Below are 22,021 nucleotides of genomic sequence, written 5' to 3'. Positions count from 1 at the left end.
ATTGATACTTTTTACTTGTAACTATTTTTTACTTGACATTTTATTTGCTGATAATGATCAACACAGGAGTCAAATTATTTTTATTAGATATGTTTTTAACTCTTCGTCTTTAATAAAGCTGCTGATTAAAATATTTTTGACAAGAATATTACAATAACAGAATTAGAAACCAAATAAAAAAAGAAAGTAATAACTTAATGTAAGACATCCACAACCATTACATCAAACTACAAACCATTCATTGATACTTAGGCCGTTCATCTGCTATTCCAATTTATGGAATAACAAATGAACTGTGCTACTTCCAACAAATACATTAGAATATAATTTTCAACTTTCATCATAACCCATATCACCATAATTCATTTATCTGGATATATTTTTTCTTTTTCTTAATTTGAAGTTCTACATTACATTTCACAAGGTGGTATCCTTAATCTTTGACAGACCTAATTAGTAAACAGTTCATCAACTGCAGTAAACTTGATTTTGCTAGTTAATGATCAGAATATGAAATAAAACAAAAATCTTAATTATGTGCATATGTAGACTGTACAGTCCAAATGAACCAGGAGTGTTGTCTGTCCTCAGAGGTATCTTCAAATATCAATGATGGCAAATATTTCTGGCTTTACTTTATCGTGGATCTGCATTGCAGAGTATGTGATAGCTTTCACTTCGGTTCCCTTGAAAAAAAAACAAAAAACACAAAGAGCATATCAGAATTAATTAGGTTTATTCTAACTTTTACTGGATATATAAAAGTGATATATAAATATGTAAAAATCTCCTCTCCTCTGCGTCCTACCTGTGGATGTTTTGCCAGAGAAAATTCTTCACCCCACCTTTTAGTAGCATTAGAAACAATACGAGTCAAACACACAGTAACCAGTAGTCTTCATTCAAAACCAGTATAACCTAAGCTCTGTTTGAAATTATTGCATCAATTACACATGGTCTTTATATGAATGGCATAAAGTTGACAAATGCATTTTCAGTAGCAAGAAAATATACCTGACTCTTTAAAAATACCATTAAGTTGCAGTTGATTTCATAAAAAAATAACTGACATAAAACTATAAGAAAAACTAAGAATTGTATCAAAAATATGACTCATAATTTAATCAAATTCAGTCAAAACTTACCCAATGGATCGAATCTTAAAATGCATTCTGTCAATGGACACAACTTTGATTTCCTGATGAACAGACACAATAGATGTAAGCACAAAACAACACAAAAAATGGCTAGAGACATTATCGGTTTTCTTAAGCAGGATCAAAGAAATATTCTAACAAGCGTACTGATCAACACCAAGAATGATTTGATGATTTGAAGGAAAGAGTTAATAAAAAATAATAAAATTTCAGTAATAAATCAAATAGCAATAAATAGCAAGCTGACCCACCCTGGGGACAAAGAAGAGATCTGCACAAAACTTGTATAACCAGTCGTCTAAGAAATGGAAGAGAAGAGACTCCATGTCTTCACCTTTAGAAAAAGAACAATACAAACAGTGTTTAGCTTTATTGATGGTGAAACATCATGCATAAGCTGATTAAAACAGAAGTTAATATCTTTGTTTTATCTTTTAAATCATGTTTTTCAAACATACTTTGGCTGTTTGGACATTTTGTAGAGAAATGGAACTAAAATAAAATAATATTGTCTTCTATATTGGATTAGATTGGCTGAAACCACTTATTATCAAGCTTTGGGTTTGCAATTTTTAGATCACAATGACGACATATGCAGCCCAGAAACACCATGGTCAAAGGTGTAGGTAAGCTGGAGGTTTTGGGCAGAAACTATAGTCACAGCTTTATATACATGGGTTTCAATGTTAACCAACCTCACCTGTGACCTGTTTGATTAGAATTAGCCAGTGAGTTTCTGGGCTCCAGTTAGGTACGGCAGCATCAACTTTCTGCCACAACTGCCAGAAAAGCCCACAAAAAAAGTTCACCTGACATACAGGACTCCATCTAAAAAATAATAAGACAATTGAAATAAAATCGGTGGGTTTTCTCCGGGTACTCCGGTTTCCTCCCACAGTCCAAAAACATGACTGTCAGGTTAATTGGCCTCTCCAAATTGCCCCTAGGTGTGAGTGTGTGTGTGCATGGTTGTGTGTCCTGTGTGTCTCTGTGTTGCCCTGCGACAGACTGGCGACCTGTCCAGGGTGTACCCCGCCCCTCGCCCGAAACGTTGGCTGGAGATGGGCACCAGCAACCCTCCCGACCCCACTGAGGGAAAAAGGGTGCAAGAAAATGGATGGATGGATGGAAATAAAATCGATCATGACGTATGGTTGAATCACCAAATGAAAATTATTATCACAAAAATTCTACCGCTGAAACAAAGTTATTTACAACTAAGGGACCAAAATTTTATTTTATGGCCCCAATCATATTATTATATTGTGCAAATAAAAAATAAAAAAATCAGACCAGGAACACATTTCCTATTTATAACTGTGGCCTGGAAAAAGCTAAGACCTTTTGATGGAGAAGAAGGAGATTGGGTTGTGAGATAAAACAAAATGTAAAATTATGCAAATTAAATAATGTGAAAACCAATAGACAAATTACAATATTGACAGGTACATAATACCCAGACAAAACAACTTCATAAACAGTGGAGAACATCTGGTTGTCTGGTTGCCTCCTACCTTAAGGTAATAAAGGTAGGAGGCAACCTTTAGGTAGGAGGCAACTTTATGACAGTGTACACCACTGTCATTGTGAACTACAGAGGTTGACCACTTGTGTTTTGGGAGATCTGTGAGTTACAAAGGCACAGGAAACTTGGTAAAACTTGATGGCAAGATGAATGCAGAATGTTATCAGAAAGAACAGAGGAACATTTAAACCAAGTCAGTAGGCTGCTCATAGGTCAAAGACATTCCGATATGAAACACAAGCCCAAGTGGACCTGTGATTGGCTACAGAATATAATGCCTCTTTCAAAACTACTAGAGAAGGCTTCTAGTTGTCATTTGTGTTAAAGGAACAATGCACGGTATTAAATACTGGGTCATATAAACTTCTGATCAGTGTAATATGCTTAGTTTCTGATTTAAAAAAGAGTAACCATATTTGTTTTCTGATAAATGACTGAGCAGCTACAAACATTGACTAAAAGAAAGGTTTTGGTTTCTTTTCTTGTTTAAGTCACTTTAAGTATTAACATGCATGGCTGATTCAAATGTTAGTAGACAAGCCCAACAACAACCACTCACATAAAACCCAGCCCGGGTGATCTGACCACCAGTTACCCATTTTACATACAAATATGCACAAAGCGCTTTCACAGAATGGACTGTCACTGAGCAATTAAGGCAGTTATTATGTTGATTTGAAAGTATTCATGTCCAAATAGAGAGCTGAAAATGGAGATTTTGTGCCATCACTGACTCTTATTTGTCTCTTTGAAAAATTCCTGCCACCTTGACTAAAGCAAGTTCCAGATAATCAGAAAAAAGCTGGAAAAAAAATCATGCTGCCACCACCATGCCTCCCTACAGTTGGGTAATTTATTTGCAGTTTTCTTTTTTGTTTTTTTTTTTACACCAAACAGAAGTTATAACCACAATTATGACCAAATCATCCCATTTCCAATATGCTTGTTGGTTTGTTTCTATCAGGATTTTCTTTAAAAAGGTTTCCATCTTGCTCCCCTACCCCAGCGCAATCGTTCAACATTGCTGAAGGTATCTTGAAACCAGCTTTCTTCTTATAATGTATTTATCTTTTTATTTATTTTATCCTGGTATGGTAATTATTGCATATTTTCCCCCATTTGATGATAAATATCTTGCTATGTTCCATGGTATTGTCTAATACTTTTTAGTCTCCTTCCATCTCCTGACTGATACAATTTGGCCAAAAAAGATCTCTCAGATGCTTTGAAACATATTTGCATGCATCTAAAAAATGTCAGAAAGCATCTCCAATTTTGTTTGAGGTTAGCAGGAAATACATGATGGCAAATGTTTTCTGACACAATGGGTGCAAAACATGACACTGCACAAGCTTTTAAGATTTTTATAACAGAAAACAGAATATGTATCTGGGTACCATTTTTTACTTTTCTCATATTTTCAGTGAGTTGTCTTCATGATGACACTGCTGAATTCTAAAGGCAACACGTTTCATTAGATTTTAATCAGAAGCACTGGAGTAGAGGGAGCCCTCCTTTGAATTTTAATTACCAAAACAATAGTGAATACCACATATCAATTTCCATCCCAATGAAACATTTATTTCATAAAACATATGTTTTTTTTCACTTTATGAAACAGTTTTTCACTACTTTGCGTTGCTATACCACATTAAACTCAAGGAACAACATGCTTTCTGCTGATTTCTCACCTTCTGATTCCACTTCAACAGTATCAATGGGTTCCACAGTTTCTGTGTCCGTCATATAGCCAAACATTCCCATCGCACACTGCTCAAAAGCTTCCTCCAAGGAGTCTCCCCAGGAGTGAATTCTGGAAAATATAAATACATGAAACAATCAAAGTGATCACTGGACACAAGGCAGACACTCATTTATTAACGCAGGAGGCAAAACACTCACTGCACGTCTGCTGTATGATCCAGATCTGAAATAAAAAATGAGGTATGAGTTTAATGAACTGTAGTTGACTAGGTTAAGCAGTTGTAGTGACAGATGTTTCACGGGATAAATGTGTGATACCTCGTTAAGGTAACACGCTTAATTTAAGATGTTCAATATTCATTTTTGTGTATCTAAATGCAGTGTAAATTGCTACAAACAAAACTTGGTTTATTTTCCTCATGGAACAAGCTAAGCTAACAACATTTTTCGTGATTATTCCTGACTTACATTCATATTTCTTGTTGATAGGAGGATATTTTGATTTAATAGCTTTCTGTTCCTCTGTCAGGTCTAGCTGACGGTCATCCATTGAAGCTGGAAGCTGATTTAAACGTAAAAATGGTAATTATTTCTGGTCAACAACATGTAAAAAGAGCTAAAACAGAAAGTGTTGCATTCAAGGTCTGAACCATTTGTCTCGTAAATTTATGTAGCGCACAAACGGTTGAAAATAAATCGCAGAAAACAAACGATGATCATCAGACCAGTACTGCTGTTATACTGTACTGCTGTTAGTCCCAATCATACAACAATCATATTACGATTCAGTAAAAGCAGAGAAAGAACGCATTATCTGAAAAACCCTACGAATTCCTTGATTCTTAGGTCTTTCTAAAGATTTAGGTTACTGTTCATTGTTGCTTCTAGATGTTGTAAAGTTACTCTTTATGTTGATGTTTGTAAGACTTATTATGGGTAACACTTTAAAAACTAGACTGTGTAGATTTTCTAAACACGATTTTCTAATTTCCGAGTTTCCATGTTGCATTTTGGATCTTCCGGATCTAATGTCATAAGGACTTCCTGTCGGCTTTGCTGCATGCTGATTGGCTGATGGTGTTCTGTGGAGTTGGCGCCATTGCGGACCTCCGTGCTGTGTTCTGTGCGCTCTCCCGAAAAATACTTATTTTCGCCTGACTTGTCTGTGTAGTTGAGACGAAATGGCCGATAAAGACGGTAAGAATGCCAATGGTTCAGAACTAGTAGTTTATTTTTGAATGTTCATAGCTTTTAATGATTTAAAGCCCGAGAACTATCGGACCGGCGGCTGTTGGCGCGTCAGCCAGCATCTCCTTTCATTGTTACGGAGCAGCATGCTAGGTGTTAGCTGCTAACTCGCTGGTAACAAGGGGACTTTTAATGAAATAATACATATCATGTATTGGTGAATGTGGGACTGTGTGTTATGTACACGTGTTTCTACAGTTATCTTGCTATACATTACCGTGTTATAGTCATTTACAACACAGGAAATAACCTAAAATCATTACCATAGTTCTGGTATATTAATGACAAGTAGGTTGTTGGCATAGTCTAAATGCCACATGGTTATTCTCAGATGTCTTCTAGTTTGCTAAGCTAATGTGAGGGTTGTAGTTGTTTTCCTAACAGCACTGTTGTTGGATTGGATGTGTTTTTGCAGCTGCATTTGATGATGCCGTGGAGGAAAGGGTGATCAATGAAGAGTACAAGATCTGGAAGAAGAACACCCCTTTCCTCTATGATCTGGTCATGACTCACGCCCTGGAGTGGCCCAGCCTGACCGCTCAGTGGCTGCCAGATGTCACCAGGTGAGCATGAGATGAGCTACACCTTCACAAATGCCAATACAGAAACAGCTGATCCAAGTTTGTATGGGGTCTTAAGCAGGATTTGATTAGAGGAGCTTCCAATTTCCATTTCTGAGCTCAACTGATTTCCAACATCATTTATATTTGAATGTGGATCCATTGCAGAGCTCCCTTTGTGAAATATTGTTTGCAACTTGAGAGTAATAAACTGATTTCCATAGGCTGCTGTATGTCTGCTTCAGTCACATGCTCTTTAGAATAGAATAGAATAGAGATTTCCTTATTGTCCCACAATGAAGAAATTCAGGTGCACTATCAGCAAATTAAATGAAAATAGAAGCATGCATGCTCAAAATAAGATGGTGGGGCTGGAGGACTGAAAAATAAGAATAAGAGACTCAGATAAGGGCAAATGTACAACATAAATAAACAATATTGTGTAGTTATTAAAATAATCACTAATGTTACAGACAAAACATTTTTGTCACTGTTTTCATCAACTACCCTTTTTCCAGATGTGGAAAAAGAGAAAACAATGAAAATGATACAGCAAATCTAAAATTATGACTGAAATTGTAATCAATTTAATTTGAGAATCAAAACTAAAAATCTGTTTGCTGACTTTTGTTGATTTAAATTTGAGATGACTACGTAGGGCTGGACGATAAATCAATCTTTTTCTGCTTATGAAGGTCTAATTTTGGGAAAATGTTGGTGTTTATTTCCACCAATGCACCTCTTGGGTTCCACAGTTCAGAGTGATGTCACCGCACGGAGGGCCAACCTTCTTGTTTTATTACAGCTTGTATTTATTTGGAGATTGAATTCAAGTCAAATCCTAGAAGGGATAAATCAAAGCAAGTTTTCTGTCATTTGTATTTTATCTTAAAAGAACAACAAAATCGGAAATACGATTTGGTATGAAAAAAGTTAATTTTGAGCCATAATGCCCAGTCCTACTTAATTGTGTTTATTTTGCGGTCGTGTTCTTCACAGACCCGAGGGAAAGGACTACAGCGTGCATAGACTGGTTTTGGGGACGCACACCTCTGACGAGCAGAATCATCTTGTTATTGCCAGTGTTCAGCTTCCAAATGATGATGCCCAGTTTGATGCTTCACACTATGACAGTGAGAAAGGAGGTGAGTAATATTCAGTGAAACTATGTTAGGACAAAGTCTTATTGCACCAATTGAAGGTAGTTTAAATAAAGGTGTTTCTTTCAGAGTTTGGGGGCTTTGGCTCTGTTAGTGGAAAAATAGAGATTGAGATCAAGATCAACCATGAGGGAGAAGTGAACAGAGCGCGCTATATGCCCCAGAACCCCTGTATTATTGCCACCAAAACCCCCACCAGTGATGTGCTGGTCTTTGACTATACAAAGCACCCCTCCAAACCTGGTAAGGGCCCTTCTGAAACAATTTAGAGTTTTGTACCACAGTTTCCTTCTGAAACTTTACAGATTAATTTAACATGAGTTTAATTTTCTATAATAGATCCTTCTGGAGAATGCACCCCAGACCTGCGACTCAGGGGACACCAGAAGGAAGGCTACGGCCTCTCCTGGAACCCAAACCTCAGCGGATGCCTCCTCAGTGCTTCTGATGACCATGTAAGAGACTCGACTAAAGACTTTGCAACTTTACTAATCTGTTTAATTACTTTTACTTCTCTTTCACAATCAGACTCTGTAACATTCTTTACGGTTAAACAGCTATTTTCACTTTTTTTGACTTCTTTAGACTATATGCCTCTGGGATATCAGCACGGTGCCAAAGGAGGGGAAGATCGTAGATGCCAAAACAATCTTCACAGGCCACACTGCTGTGGTGGAGGACGTCTCCTGGCATCTTCTCCACGAATCCCTCTTCGGATCTGTGGCAGACGACCAGAAACTCATGATGTATGTTACCTTCTCAGAACAAAATCAGTGATTCTGGGCTTTTATCTGAACATCAGTTCATTTTGTCTTTGGAACAGCTGGGACACACGGTCAAACAACACCTCCAAACCGAGCCATGCAGTGGACGCTCACACTGCTGAAGTCAACTGCCTGTCTTTTAATCCCTACAGTGAGTTCATTCTGGCCACTGGCTCTGCTGACAAGGTGGGATGAGATTCTAGTGAACTCTTAAATGGCTTCTTGTTTCTTTAAGTCCGGTTACAATTTGCTTTGGTTCTGTTTTTTTTATATTTGCAGACTGTGGCTCTTTGGGACTTGAGGAACCTGAAACTGAAACTCCATTCATTTGAGTCTCACAAGGATGAGATCTTCCAGGTAAGACCTACACTTACTTTATCTTCATTTTTTTTTTTTTAAGAAATGAAAACATCTTAAACATAATAGTGCTGGATTTCTAAACTTATTTTGTGGATGAGGAACATATGTACAAAACTAACATTGGTTAGCATTAATTAAAAAAAACAAAGGGCATTAAATGTGTTTTAAATAAATGCACACTGAAAAAGGGAATGTGAAAAAATATTTATAGATTAAAAAAAAGTGTGTTTTGTCATATTAAACGTCCTGTATGCAGTGCGGATCAGTGGGTTGAGCGATCTGTCAAACTATGAAAATATTGTATTTTTAAGAGGCTTTTGTTCCCCCTCTCCTGTCTTCTAATCACAGGTTCAGTGGTCTCCTCATAACGAGACGATCCTGGCCTCCAGCGGCACCGACAGGCGGCTCAACGTCTGGGACCTGAGTAAGATCGGAGAAGAGCAGTCGCCAGAGGACGCTGAGGATGGCCCTCCCGAGCTGCTGGTGAGCAGCCGTCAGATTCTGGTTTTCGTTGGATGGTAGGTGGTGTGCTAATCACTCCTGCTCTCATTTCCAGTTCATCCATGGCGGACACACAGCTAAGATCTCAGACTTTTCCTGGAACCCCAACGAGCCGTGGGTCATCTGTTCGGTGTCAGAGGACAACATCATGCAAGTGTGGCAGATGGTAAGCCTTGACTGATGGATACGTCACATCCGAAGTTATTCAGGGTTCCTGCACAATATATTTATACATTTTACAGCTCTGGAAAAGCATTTGAATTCAAGATTTTATTTATTTAGAACATCCTGTTCCATTTGCATCCATCCAGCTGTAAATCTATACCCATCCATCTGTCAGTTCTTGCATATTTTCATCAGTCTGTTTGTTCATCTATTCTTGTTCCTAATATCAAGCATGGATAATGTGTAGGAAGTCTGGAAAACGTGTAGGAACTGGGGCTGCACAATACATTTCACATTTATTACTGCAATATCACTGTACTCAATAAAAATACCATGCAGGACCACCTGGGCGGTAATACATTTGGTGAGATTTGATGGTTGCAGCACAGAAAGTTGTTTCAATGCAGAAACAGCAGAAACGTTCAATAAGCAGTTTTTGTTGATGTGGGAATAAAGCATCTAGTTTTTGTCCAATAGCTCGGTAGACTTATTATCTGAGGTGTTGGATATGAAACTATAGCAGAAACATATCAACACTCTTTAAATGGTTTACTTATCGCAAGTGATATTGTTGCATGTTTTCTTTTTCTTTGTTTAAAATGAAGCGTAGATGTTGAGACTTTGGTAAAACTTAGAATGGAATTTAATACTTTATTTTCTCATTACATTTATTATAAACAGTAAATGTAGTAAATCTGTGTGAATTGTCTTGCACAGGCTGAAAACATCTACAACGATGAAGACCCAGAGGGAGCTGCAGATTCAGAGGTCCAGGCATGAGTCCAGTTCTGAACTCGCTTCTTTTGACCTGCTTGTTAAAAATGGATCACTTTCTCAGATCTGCTTCTGTAAGCAGCAAAACATTTTCAAATGCATCTCAGAGAAAAGTGTTTAAAAGAGTTTCTGCACCATTAACGTGTTGTGATGCATTTCAAATGACACTGGTTTCAGTCTGATTTCTAGATACCATTTAGTTTTTCCAAGATCATCTGTGGTTTGTAATAAAGCCCTCACTGACCAGTCTGCTGTCATTTTATTTCTTGTCATTAGCTGTGCAGAAAACATTTTCACAATGATCCATTTTTAATATAATTGTACATACTGTAGGGTTTTCCTTTTTATTTGCTTGATATTTGTAGATGAATTTTCCAGCTTGTGTCGTCACTTGTTTGTGTTTTGTTTTCTTCTGCATTTTGTTTATGTGCTGCACCTGAGCTTTTGTGTATCTAAGAATATTCATAATAAAAATATTTACAGAAATTTGTGAATTTTACTTGTTTTTTTGGAGGCAAGACTTAATGTTCTATAAATTAGGAATTTTGTTAATGTTTGCATTATGCTGCAGTTTCTGTCAGGAGAAACTACAGCACGATGTATGTGCTGCAGAAGAAAATGTAATAAAAACCAGTGTTTGTTTTTTATTAAATTCTCATGGTGTTGAAGTTAAAAATACAAACTCCATAAACTTGTCCAATTCTGAGAAGCATAATCTGGTAAAATTCTGACTGCTTATATTGGAGAAAATCTGCAACAGCTTAAGTTCAAAGTTGTGGGAGCAGTTTTTGCTTCTAAAAGCCACTGAAGTTGTGTTTTTGTAGATCAGTCCACAGGAAGGTTCAAATGTATCCTTAAAGTAACATGATCTGCAAGACCATGATGTAAACTTTGAAGCTGTTCTGGGGTTTGATCTGCTTTCAGCCTCTGGAAATCGATAACTGTTCGTCCTCTTCAGAGATGTTATGCGGTTCATCGTTGCCTCTGCGAGACAGAACAGTTTTCAGTCACTTGTCAACATGGATTCTCAATTAAAGCAAAACATATTTATGTAAATTTACCTTAAAAATGTGAGCTCTGTTTTCAGGCCCTCTGTGAGCTGCTCCAAATCAGTCCTGAAGGTTTTCTGAATCTCAAACTCCAATTTTAATTCTCTCAACATCCCTTGTAGTCCTTCCACTGTTTTCTGTGTAAACAATACAATTTCCTTGAGGTTTACTGCATTCAAAACATCAATGTCTCTCTAGAGACAAGTCCTACCTTGTGATGTGCTGTCCTCTCCTCCCTCTCTATCTCCATAAGATTGATCCGTTTCAGCAGACAGGATCTCTGCACCACCAGCCTCCGTATGTCTTCTCTCAGAGGACCCAGGCTGGTTCTCAGGTCCATCGCCTGCTCCTTGCAGTTTCTCAGTGCTTCCTCCCCGGCCTGCCTTCTCCTCAGCAGGGCTACCATGCGTGGCTCGTACCAGCCCTCCAGTGCCGTTACGCTGCCGCTGAGCCTCCGCTGCAGCCTGATGGAAGCCTGCCGACACTGGCTGACATCACTCATGGTCCTCGACCGGCGCGGTCTAGAGACCTGATCTCTGAGGGAGTTGAGTTGGTTCTGGTGGTCAGTCTGCAGCTGGTGCAACTCATGGGACAGATCATGGAGACTGGCCTTGAGTTCCTCCTATCAATAAACAGCACGAGGAGCAGATATATGGTAAGTTTTTGCATACATAGTGCCTTGTTTCACACTTGACTACATAAAGACCACAAATTTCTAAGTGGCATTTAAAGGCACTGAAACATGTCTTAAAATGTTTTTATTTATTTATTTATTTTAAATAAAATCTCCATGTTATGCCTTTTAAAGCTACAAGTCTTCTGGAGAATGTCTCTACCAGCTTTGCATATCTAGAGACAAATTTGTTAATATTCTTTGCAAAAAAGCTAAAGCTCTTTCAGAAGAATTCTTACTTGCCCTATATTTTTTTCAGGTGTACCAGAGTAAAGTGCTTAGAACACACATGTACGTCACACTTCAGATTTTCATTCTTATCTTTTTCCTTCCACTTCATACTTACTTACTACTTTACTTTCTGTTTGTCTGTCAGATAGAATCTCAATAGAATACAGTAAAACCTGTTCTTGTAATGTGACCGGATACTTTTGCAAAGTGCTGAATGTAAACCGGTGAGCACAAATTTGTTATGGCCAAAACGCGACGTACAATATAATAAAATAAAATGGCTAATTCCAGCAACATCTTGCTCACAGGCAAGATGTTTGCTACTGTTTAGCAAAGTAGAAGTTTATTTTGCTAAACATTTAGCAAAATGGCAGTAATTTTCATTTATTTATTGCTTTTAGTTGAAGATTTTACAAAATGTAATATAAATTATATGTAATTACATTGCTTTATCTCCCAATGACAGACATGATTCTGCACAGAACAAGTGTTGTGGTGATTGTTTGTCAAATCAAGCATCCCATAAAAGTTTAATCCATAAGCCAATGTCCAAAATTTTATGCTTGCTTTTTACAATTTATTTTTTCTTGCAGTTGGCAAGCAAATAATAAAGATAAAACTTTTCAATGTTTCCTGCTGCCTCTCCTGCTCTAGTAAAAAAACCCAAAAAAACCATAGGCCCCAATCCAGTGCATGCTGGTCCTATACCAGTCCCTATACTTATAGAAAATGGACTTACTGCCTTTTTTAATTTAGGAAATAAGGAAATAAAAAAAACAACAAAACATAATAATAAAATAAACAATTAATAACCTGCAATTAAATTCCGCAAATAATCAAAAAGAAAAAAATAGTAAACTGAGAATAAATGTCAACAAATTCAAAGTAATAAAAGTAACGAATAAATAGTTCCAACAACAAGAATGATTAAAAGTTGCGAATCAGAGACACATTTCAGGGAGCGTGAACAGGATGTGCACAGACCTGCGTCAGACCAGACTGAGCCACTTCGTACTCCTGTCCAGCCAGCGTCACCTGACTCTGGATGCAGTCTCTGGCTGCGGTGAACAGTTTCCTCTTCACCTGCTCCACTTCCTCGTGCGTGGCGACATAATCCAGCTGAGCCAGAGTGAGGAGCCTCCTCGCTGCCATCAGCTTTTCTCTGAGGTGCTCCACAACCTGCAGAATAGGTTCGTTCAGAGCGAGAAGCTCCTGGATCAGCTCGTCCCTCTGCCTCTCCAGACCCGACACTTGCTGAATCCAGTACTCAAAAAGTTCCCCCAGAGCTTTCATGCCCATCTGGTCCATCTTTAGTGCGTTGAGCAGTGTAGTTTCACACAGGGCTGTTTCAGAGTCAGTGTGTATGTCATGTTTTGAAATATCCTCATTGTGTAATTCCTCAGCGGATGTTGTGTTGCTGTCGTCCTCCACTTGCTGTTTTCTGCTCATGACAAACTGAAGCAGAAAACAACTTTACAGTCATTAACCGAGAAATAATCTACATTAAATCACGTCAGTGGTTTTAATAATCTAATTTCCTCTTAAATAGGCAGTTTAACATAATTAATTATCCTAACTCTAACCGCCGTTATCCCAGCAACGACTCTCTACTCATGATCAAATCATGGAGATGATTAACAACTCAAATTAAGTATACTTTACTCACTGTTTTGGAAATGCCAGTCCCAGTGTTTCAAAACCTTTGAGTGGAGTTTGTTCTTTAGCACTAAGTAGTTCTTTGCTCTCCGTATGTCTCCAGGAAAACACAGGATCACTTTGTATTTATTAATAACACAGGAGGCATGGAGGGGAAACTCTATCTAGGACTCTCATGGAATCACAAACTGTGTCAGTGCTGGGAGCAGACTGTGTCTTGACCAGCTTATGTGGCATCAAAGTCTATATTTATACACATCAGGAGCTTGGTTTTTTTATGTGTGCACTTAGTTTGACAGTGATATTGTGGTGGAAAGCAACTATTTTCATGAGCTTTTAACCATAAATCATCCAGGAAAGCGTTGCAATATTAGAAGAGCAGTGCAACCAGTTGGCCTGGATGTAATATTTGCATGATTAATGAACATATTTGTTTCAGCAGTTTTGCATACTGTCTATCAAGCCTACATGGAAATAAGCACCAACCTGGGACACATAAAATAATTTCATCAAGATATGAGCAGAATATAAGGAATATTGTAGTCTTAAAAACACCAGTGCCACGCTGCCTTGCAAAACTATTCACACTTATGCTTTTCATGGTGTGAGGACATTTTGTTTGTTTGTTTTTTAAGTTAAAAAGCAACTGTCCTTTTCTCTCCATGTTACAGTTACTACATACATTGTGTTAATCAAATAAATAAATAAAAAACATTGAAGTTTCAGGTTGCGGCATGACAAAATGTGGAAAGGTTCAAATATTTCCTGAATAAATAAGTAAAAATTGAACCCATTTATTAAATGGAATTAGCTTTAATTCCAGACATTTTTAAAGCGATATGCTCTGTTTTTTATGTATTTTTATTAATTTTTTTACATTTTCAATGGATTTTACAAATCTGGACCACATTACAGATGAGTTAAAAATAGTTTAAAGTCTAATTTTAAAAAAAAAAGTTTTGTTGTATGGACACGAGAGAAATAATAATGAAACATTAATATATTTTAAAATTTTCTTTAAAATCACATTTTAGCAGTAAAATGTGAGGACCTGTTTTGTGTTTTTTGGGGTTAGAGCTGGTGCAGTTTTGCACGTTCACCACCAGATGTCCTCAGTTCGCCGACCGCTGCCGCTGTCCTACCTGAGCCCTGCCTCCTCCAGGTGGAATTACCAACTCGGTGGTATTTTCTTCACTCCCTTCCTATCTGCCTTGGTTCATTGGAGCGTCCGCACGCAGACAGACAGACAAACATCTCATGACAGCAGGGTAAACTCTTCTGTTTTCCTTTGACAGAGTGGAGCCGAGTAAATGCTACAGTTTCGTGAAGCGCGCTGAAGTTTTCACGGAAATGGTTCACCTGAAGTTTTCTGTCGGACAGTAAGAATAAAAAAAAGTTTGGAGCTGGAGAGAAATGAAGCCCCTGAGAGACGCTTCATATGGAGAGTGAGTGAATAAACCCTAACCGGATCTTTAAAAGTTTTAGAAAAGGTAAGATTCTCTTTTCTTTTCACGTTTTGACGCAAAACTCCCTAATATGCTTTATATTTGTAGTTATTTGAAAACACTTGCGCTATAAACTTCACTTTAAAAATTAAAAATACAATTTATGTTTTCTTTTATCCAGTTTTTAACGTTTCTGCTCTAGGATTTATTTTTAAATTAAAGAGAAACCTTCATGTTAAGGCCAATGTTCTACTTTGTAATCAAATAAAGTGGAGCGCTTTGAAGAATCCAACAGAGGTAATTTAAGACCTCTGACAATAAACCCTATTGTCTCCTTCCTCTCACCCTGCTGGAACTGCTTCCTTACTACATGATTTTCTCGCACTTGGTTTTGATTGTTGCCCATGCATTTTACACTGCTTGTTTGTGGACCTCTTTGGGCAAAGACTTTCATCCTTTTCTGTCAGTTCTGCTGCATCTGTGGAACTCTGGGCAAATTAAAGATTTGGACCTGAACTTTTCTTTTGCAGATCAGTGAGGGCTGGGGTTCTGTTTCTTTTTTTAGCTGCAATTTCACGGTTTCATACTGAAAAGTTGAGGCCAAGATGAAGCCATTTTTGTTTAGAAAGGGTGTGTCACCTACTGGTGTTCCTTCTTCACCATGTCTGCCATGCCAAGGCTTGCACCCAAGGAAATTACAGTTGTGGTATGTGAGCAGTAGCAAAGAGCAAAGATTCAGCTGTAGATCCAGATAGACATGAAAATCTAGATGATATAACAGGAGAAAACAGAGACGCACACATTTTCCTGATTCAAATGTTCTCCAATTCTTCGCAGTCTGACCTGCTCATTCCAATTTTTGCGTTTGAAGGACAATAACTTGAGTCAAGATGTGCTAATGCTAGAATGCTAATGGACAATAACTTGAGTCAAAATGTGCTAATGCTAGAATGCTAATGGGTTAGCATTCTAGCACATTGCTTTGCACTGTGCTAACTGGACACTTTGCTATGTGTTCATAGCAAAGTAATGAACACATGATGAAAAGAAACTGCAAAAATCACAATAAATGCAAGAAATCTGCTGAAATCTCTCTTCTGAAATGACCAGGTACAGTAGTTTCAAACAGAACACTCAACCACACAGTTTCAATGCCCATTCAATGCACAAGACTCCACTGTTGAAAAAAGAAAAACATGGGTAAATCAGTAGATTTTGAGAAGCCTGTAAAATGCCGATTGAATATCCTCCGGTCTGATTTGGCCAAAGCAATTGGTGAAAAAAAAAAAAAAAATCCAGGGAAAGAGCCTGAATCCGATCCCTGCCTGGGCTGATGCGTTTCTTTCAGAAAGCCTGAAATATGCATCATTTTGTTGTGAAACTACTGTCAGGCTTAGGCTGAGTTGCTCAATGGAGGAAAGGTCACAGCCTCTTGTCCAGACAAGGCAACAGGAAGAACAATCAGTTCTGTAACAGCCACATGACTGAGTGTGTGTGTCAGTGTGGAAACGTCTGGCTCATGAGTGTGAAACGGGGTGCTGTTAATCAAAGGGATGAGTAAATGATCAGTAAGCCTTCATCAGCACTTTCAAGTGAGTTCATGTTGTAAGGAGGCTAGCACCAGGCGGTCTGCAAATGCAAACAAGCTTGTTCCCACACTTGTCTTTCTGGCCAAAATGCTTTATTTTCTTCTCTATAATCATTTTTCTTTGACTTCCAGCCATTTTTCTGCCTCTTCGGCTGAGAAAGCTTCAATTTAACCCCCGAGTCCCAGCAGACACTCGGCAATGCCAGGTTGTATTTTTAAACCCCTTTGCTCTCCAGCTGCGTTTGCCCTCTTAGTGACTTGGTCAGTGCTGCTCCACGACATTTTCTGTTTTTTGTTGTTTTCAAGAGTGACCAGGCAGTGCAGGGGGCTATAAGACCTGCAGTCCTAACTTGAATTCCTGGCAACCCTTGGAAGCGAAGCTAATGAGACCCTATACGTCCATTGTTTGTGTGGTCCTGTCCCGCAGTCTTTGTGTTTCCCTTCTGCCACACATCTGTCTTACACAAAGGGGTGATTTACAGGCTTCTGTAGAACTAGATGGCATACTGAGTAGGTAATGCAGTCACTGGATTGGAGAAAAGATGCATCTAAAATATGAAGGACTGTGAGCCCTGAGGATCAGGATTGAGAATCGCTGTGCTAGAGGAATTCTGAGAGTCTAAAAACCTGATATCAACATGTTAATTAGTCTGGGTTTCTGCTTGCATGCAGCCTCAAGTCACTGCTAAACAGATATCCTTTCCAACTTTTAAAACATTACCTTACCATGAATCCTGTTTGTAGAGGATACCCCCTCTGAGCACTGGGGCACACCTTTAGGAAGCTTGCATAATGAGTTGCCAGCATTTTCTAATAGTCATGCATGACTCAATATGCCTACATTTGTTGAGTAAACAGTTAATAACCCTGCAGCATATATATATATATATATATATATATATATATATATATATATATATATATATTTTTTTTTTTATCACATATTGCACATCGGTAGCAGAAAAAAACAGAATATAATGTATAGTTGTTTAAAAATGTTACAATTTATTAACTGTGCAACTTATATTTATTCTTGTTTGGGAAGAGAAAAAACTTAACAGAAGTAATGACGTATAAGCAAAATATAAGCTTGAGGGCTACGAACAAACTTCGAGGAGGGTTCCTTTAAAGTGTGTGTCTTCTGAGGAAAAGTGTAAAAGCCTGATTTCAGCCACCTGTGAATTGACTGGCGGTGATGAGCTATGCTCCCACCTCTGGCGCTTTCTCTGGCATCTTTAATCGAGGACTTTTAAACCTTAGGAAGAGTTAGACTGGAAATATGAGCTGTTTTAAAAATAAATAAAAAAACCCTGCCACACTTTAATACCAGTAACACAGTTACCAGATTAGATGATAAACAAGTTAGGCCAATGTATAAAGCATTAGAAAAAGTTGCAGAACATTGTCCTCTTTGAATGCTGAGTTTCTCTCTGTAGAAACACACAACTGCATATTATATTATCTCGAAATGACTTCCATGTGCCAGCTATTATCTGTTTTCTTCCATGTGGTCAATTGTGGCAGGGGGGCTGTAGGAGGGACGTGTGACAGGGAGAGGCTGAAGACTCGTATGTGTGTGCGTGTGCGTGTGTGTGGTGGAGAGGGAGAAAGCAGATTGGGAGAGAAGAGTTCTTCAGTCGGTAATTATCAATCTCTCAGGAATGCTGCTACTGCTCTTACCAGACAAGCCACTGCATGGCTGCGACAGCTTCACAAGCTCCACCAGCTCACGTTACTCCTCCATCACAAGTTTTCCTCCTCCGACATGCACACACAGAAGGGCGTACAATCTGAGGAAACCTCAGTTTCTGAGGTTTTTTTGTGTGTGTGTCTTTATTGTCCTACAGCACTTGTTGTTGTTTGCTTTTTGTTGTTCTTGTTACCGACATGGCTGTTTTCTGTAATCTTATCCTCTCTCCAGCAAACAAAGAGACCACAATATGTCAGAATGAGATTATCTTTCAGCTCTTTTACGAAAGCATGTCATGGAAGAAAAGCAAATGGCTGGAAACTTTTGACCCAAAGTTTGGCTCTTTTTCTTTCTTTTGAGCATTTCCAGTTTCTTTCCTCTTGCAGCAACAATCACTGTGCCGGTCCTGTATGTCAAGCTCTCACAGTTCAGATGAGGTTACTTAAGTTTGTTCTTGAGCACCAATGCTCGTCTTTGTTTGATAAAGCCCAGAGAAGACGGCCAACGCCCTGACTGATGCCTGCAGGTGCTTCACTGTAACACCAGTTTTGCTCAACACTTGCTATTTAGCAACAGTCGTAAAAGCTGAAAACTGTTATTTTCCACTCCGGGTGTTGATTTAATAAAAAAACAAAACAAAAAAAACAACAAAACTGTAATTTATCCAAACCATCCTTTCGACTTCCTATAAGAAGAAATATTAATCTTCAGATCTGTCATTCTGGAAGCCGTGCCATGTGAAACCAGCAGCTGAGGTGTAGATGTGAATGGCTCCATGTATAAACTGAGCCAGTCCTAATACAAACAAAGGTGGCTGTCTGTATCACTGCCACGCCCTCTTGCCTTATCCCCATGAGGTAGCACAGTCTGCTAGTCAGGCGGCTTCCCTGTGTGACTCACTGCGATTGCATTTACATTTCCTGGAGCCCCCTCTTTTGTCCCCCAGGCCACTCACTACCTGTGAGATTCTTATTTCTCCTGTTTGGCTCCAGAGCCAAAGAGATTATTGAGCAGCGAGTGAGCTAACCTGAACTTTTGAGGCGCCCCAACAGGATCAATACATGCTGAGTGGAGTGCAGAGTTCGCTTTATGAAGTTCAACAAATACAGGGAAATATCACAGATTATACAAATTAAACATTAGACAAAGGTGAGGTGGGCAAATTCAGAACGCAGATTTTATATTTTACTTATTGAGAGGAAATCTTTCCAAACCAAAGTGGCTCTACCTGGAAATAATCCTCCTCCTATTTGTTAATCAGATATGGCTTTATTGTGTGCATGAGTTTGTGCACACAAACAAGATATCTTTTCCTTGTCATTTTTGTTAAAACATCTATGAAACATTTCTTGGAAAAAGAAAATATGTGCATATGTCCGTCCGTCCATTTTCTTACACCCTTGTCCTTAGTGGGGTCAGGAATGGTGCTGGTGCTTATATCCAGTGAGACATTTCGGGCCAGAGGCGGGTACACCCTGGATAGATTGTCAGTCCATCGCAGTGTGGATATACATTATTTCAGAAAAAAAGAGGGAAGATGATTTGAATTAGTATCGATCTGCACACTTTAACTGTTGGGTATTTGTCAGCCTGGGGAAAGAAATCGTTTCAGCACTGGATATGTAAATATCACTCTGTAGTGCCAACCTGAAAGGTGAAAGTCTTAAATGCTTTGTATCCAGGATGTGAGGGGTCTGCAGAAATTTTAACCATCTTTCTCCTGATCCTAGACCTGTACAAGTGCTGGATTGAGGAAGATTCATTCTGGTGATCCTCTCTGCAGGCCTGATTATTCTTTGCAGTGTTGACCAGTTATCATGAAATAACCGTGATTAACAAAATTAGTTAGCTTAAGTTTAGTTATTGGCTAAATTTTATTTTTTTGTCCCCTAAAAGATCTCAAAATGCAACACATCATGGTCGATCTTAAGAAATTCAATAACGGATGAGAAACTCTGAGTACATTTTGTAAAATAAACATTGTATTCATGGTCAAACATGACGGTCTGGAGATGATTTAATGCTATGGAATGAACTGTCATCGTAGACGGAACCATGAAATCTGCTCTCTACCAGAAAGTCCAGAAGGAGACTATTCCTTGATCCGTTCATAACTTTAGGCTTACGTGCACTTGGGTCAAGCATCAGGACCTAAGTGCACGTAAGCCTACCAGCAAGCCTACCTCTGAATACCTTGAAAAATCACAATATTTGTATTGGCCTAGTAAAAATCTAGATTTAAGTCTGACAAACACCCAAAGTCTCACTGAAGGTGACTTCCAAAGCTAAAGTTCAGTAGTTGCATCTATGGGTGGAGCAATGGGGAGACCGTAATACTTTCTCACACAATAGCAACTTTGGCTTGGACAACCTCTTTTCTTAATAAATTTAATATTTTGAGAACTGTTTTGAATTTAAATTTATCTGATAATCTTAAACAGGTAAATGTGACAGAAAACAGAGGCATAAACCTTTTAACAGCCCTTCAAGTTACAGAAATGTTATCTGACGGCCTGAACATTCACGGTGAAGACTGCTGACTTGACAGTAGTTTAGCAAACATCATGCACAAGCAGAGGAAGCCCCAAAAGGTCATTGTTCAAGAGGCTGGTTGCACAGAATGCTGTTTCTATGTGCATTAAGGGAAAGTTGAGTGGAAGAAAACATGTGGAACAGTTGCACAAGCAAATGGGAATACACACAGGTTTGAGGGGGTTGTAAAGCCAAGCCCATTCGAGAGTTTGGGAGAGATTAAAGCTCCCCATTCAGCCGGTTTAGAGAACCTGTACAGTGCTGTTGTTTTAGACATCTGATTCCCCGACTTCTCTCTCATTCCTTCCACAATCCTTTGTCAGTGGTGGATAGGCCTCTGTGCGATGTAATCCTGAATTAACTCATGTATGAGTACAGCAGAGCCTCGCTTCAGGCAAAGCAGGTGTCGCTGCTTTACATCTCTTCAACTTTACTTGACGTCTCTGCCAAGGGGAGAGGAGATGCAGACTTGTTCTGGAATTTGCGTCCTCAAGCTGCAGAGCATATAGCTGTCAGACGTGCTCGATCGATACATGGATACGTTGAGTCTCAAAAACTGTTTTCCTGCTGCCGTCTGCTTTGTGTGCTGTCACAATCAATGTTGCAGGTATTATTGACACAGAGACTTGAGGTTTGTGTGGTTAGAGTGGGATCGTTTGTCCAAGAGTAAGGTCTAAATAAACAGCAGGTTGGGTCATATCTATGCCTGAGGCCAGCCTACGAAACCCGCAAAAATGTAGCTGTAGCGTGTGTTTGTTTTTAAAGATCATGCGTTTTTGTTTTGTAGTTTGTCTGTAAACCTTTGTAAACTGAGAACGTCGGGTTAAGTTCTGTGTGGTGCCACCATGTGGCTCTATAATTAGAATGTAGGTGCCGTGATTTTGAGAAAGCAATCCATTTTGAGCTTATTTTCTAATAAGAACGCAATGACATTGAAAGTCTGAAACCTCGTTATTGAATCGAATTGTAAAACAAAACAAAACACACACACAAAAAAAGATATTTTTAGAAGTCTAAACTCGGTGCCTCGCCCTGGAAGACTTGTTTGAAAATCTTGGATTCTTCAGGTATTTTTATGTAACCACAACATTGGTAGCATGACTCAACTCTTCAAGACCAGACTATACGGATAGGGGTCCTCTGGGTGGTCTCTGCCACAACCCAGAGTTCTCCTTGATCTCATTCCTGTGTTAGTAACACAAGACGTTGTTGGACTTTCAGCCGCCTGTGGGATATAAG

At 38.7% G+C, this 22,021-nt stretch overlaps 4 protein-coding genes across 4 annotated transcripts in view; 2 read left to right on the top strand and 2 right to left on the bottom strand.

Annotated features, from left to right (window-relative positions):
* Positions 1-74: 74 nt before the first annotated feature.
* On the bottom strand, positions 75-5,047 carry zbtb8os (zinc finger and BTB domain containing 8 opposite strand). The gene is made up of 7 exons (XM_008399485.3): positions 4,855-5,047; positions 4,585-4,609; positions 4,374-4,495; positions 1,409-1,491; positions 1,146-1,198; positions 809-845; positions 75-686 (listed from the first exon to the last, which is right to left on the bottom strand). Exons 1-7 carry the CDS (start codon positions 4,934-4,936, stop codon positions 600-602), a joined length of 489 nt encoding a protein of 162 aa, XP_008397707.1. The 5' UTR covers positions 4,937-5,047; the 3' UTR covers positions 75-599.
* A 378-nt stretch (positions 5,048-5,425) lies between these two features.
* On the top strand, positions 5,426-10,404 carry LOC103458573 (histone-binding protein RBBP4). The gene is made up of 11 exons (XM_008399486.3): positions 5,426-5,583; positions 6,050-6,197; positions 7,194-7,339; positions 7,424-7,597; positions 7,694-7,809; positions 7,940-8,100; positions 8,178-8,304; positions 8,398-8,475; positions 8,827-8,961; positions 9,035-9,145; positions 9,862-10,404. Exons 1-11 carry the CDS (start codon positions 5,568-5,570, stop codon positions 9,922-9,924), a joined length of 1,275 nt encoding a protein of 424 aa, XP_008397708.1. The 5' UTR covers positions 5,426-5,567; the 3' UTR covers positions 9,925-10,404.
* A 145-nt stretch (positions 10,405-10,549) lies between these two features.
* On the bottom strand, positions 10,550-13,737 carry LOC103458574 (syncoilin). Its single transcript, XM_008399487.2, has 5 exons — positions 13,538-13,737; positions 12,856-13,326; positions 11,179-11,589; positions 10,980-11,104; positions 10,550-10,902 (listed from the first exon to the last, which is right to left on the bottom strand). The coding sequence occupies exons 2-5, from the start codon at positions 13,318-13,320 to the stop codon at positions 10,839-10,841; spliced, it is 1,065 nt and encodes a 354-aa protein (XP_008397709.1). The 5' UTR covers positions 13,321-13,326; positions 13,538-13,737; the 3' UTR covers positions 10,550-10,838.
* Positions 13,738-14,695: 958 nt separating this feature from the next.
* Positions 14,696-22,021, top strand: part of LOC103458575 (uncharacterized) — a 33,443-nt gene continuing 26,117 nt past the window's right edge. The window contains exon 1 of the mRNA XM_008399489.2: positions 14,696-15,017. The gene's annotated coding sequence lies outside the window, so the exon portion shown is untranslated. The remainder of the gene's footprint in view (positions 15,018-22,021) is intronic.

Source organism: Poecilia reticulata, chromosome 22 (assembly GCF_904066995.2).
Source record: "Poecilia reticulata chromosome 22, P_reticulata-male-v2, whole genome shotgun sequence".
NCBI lineage: Eukaryota > Metazoa > Chordata > Actinopteri > Cyprinodontiformes > Poeciliidae > Poecilia > Poecilia reticulata.
Note: the sequence above shows the minus strand (reverse complement) of the source record. Positions and strands in the feature narration are given on the sequence as shown.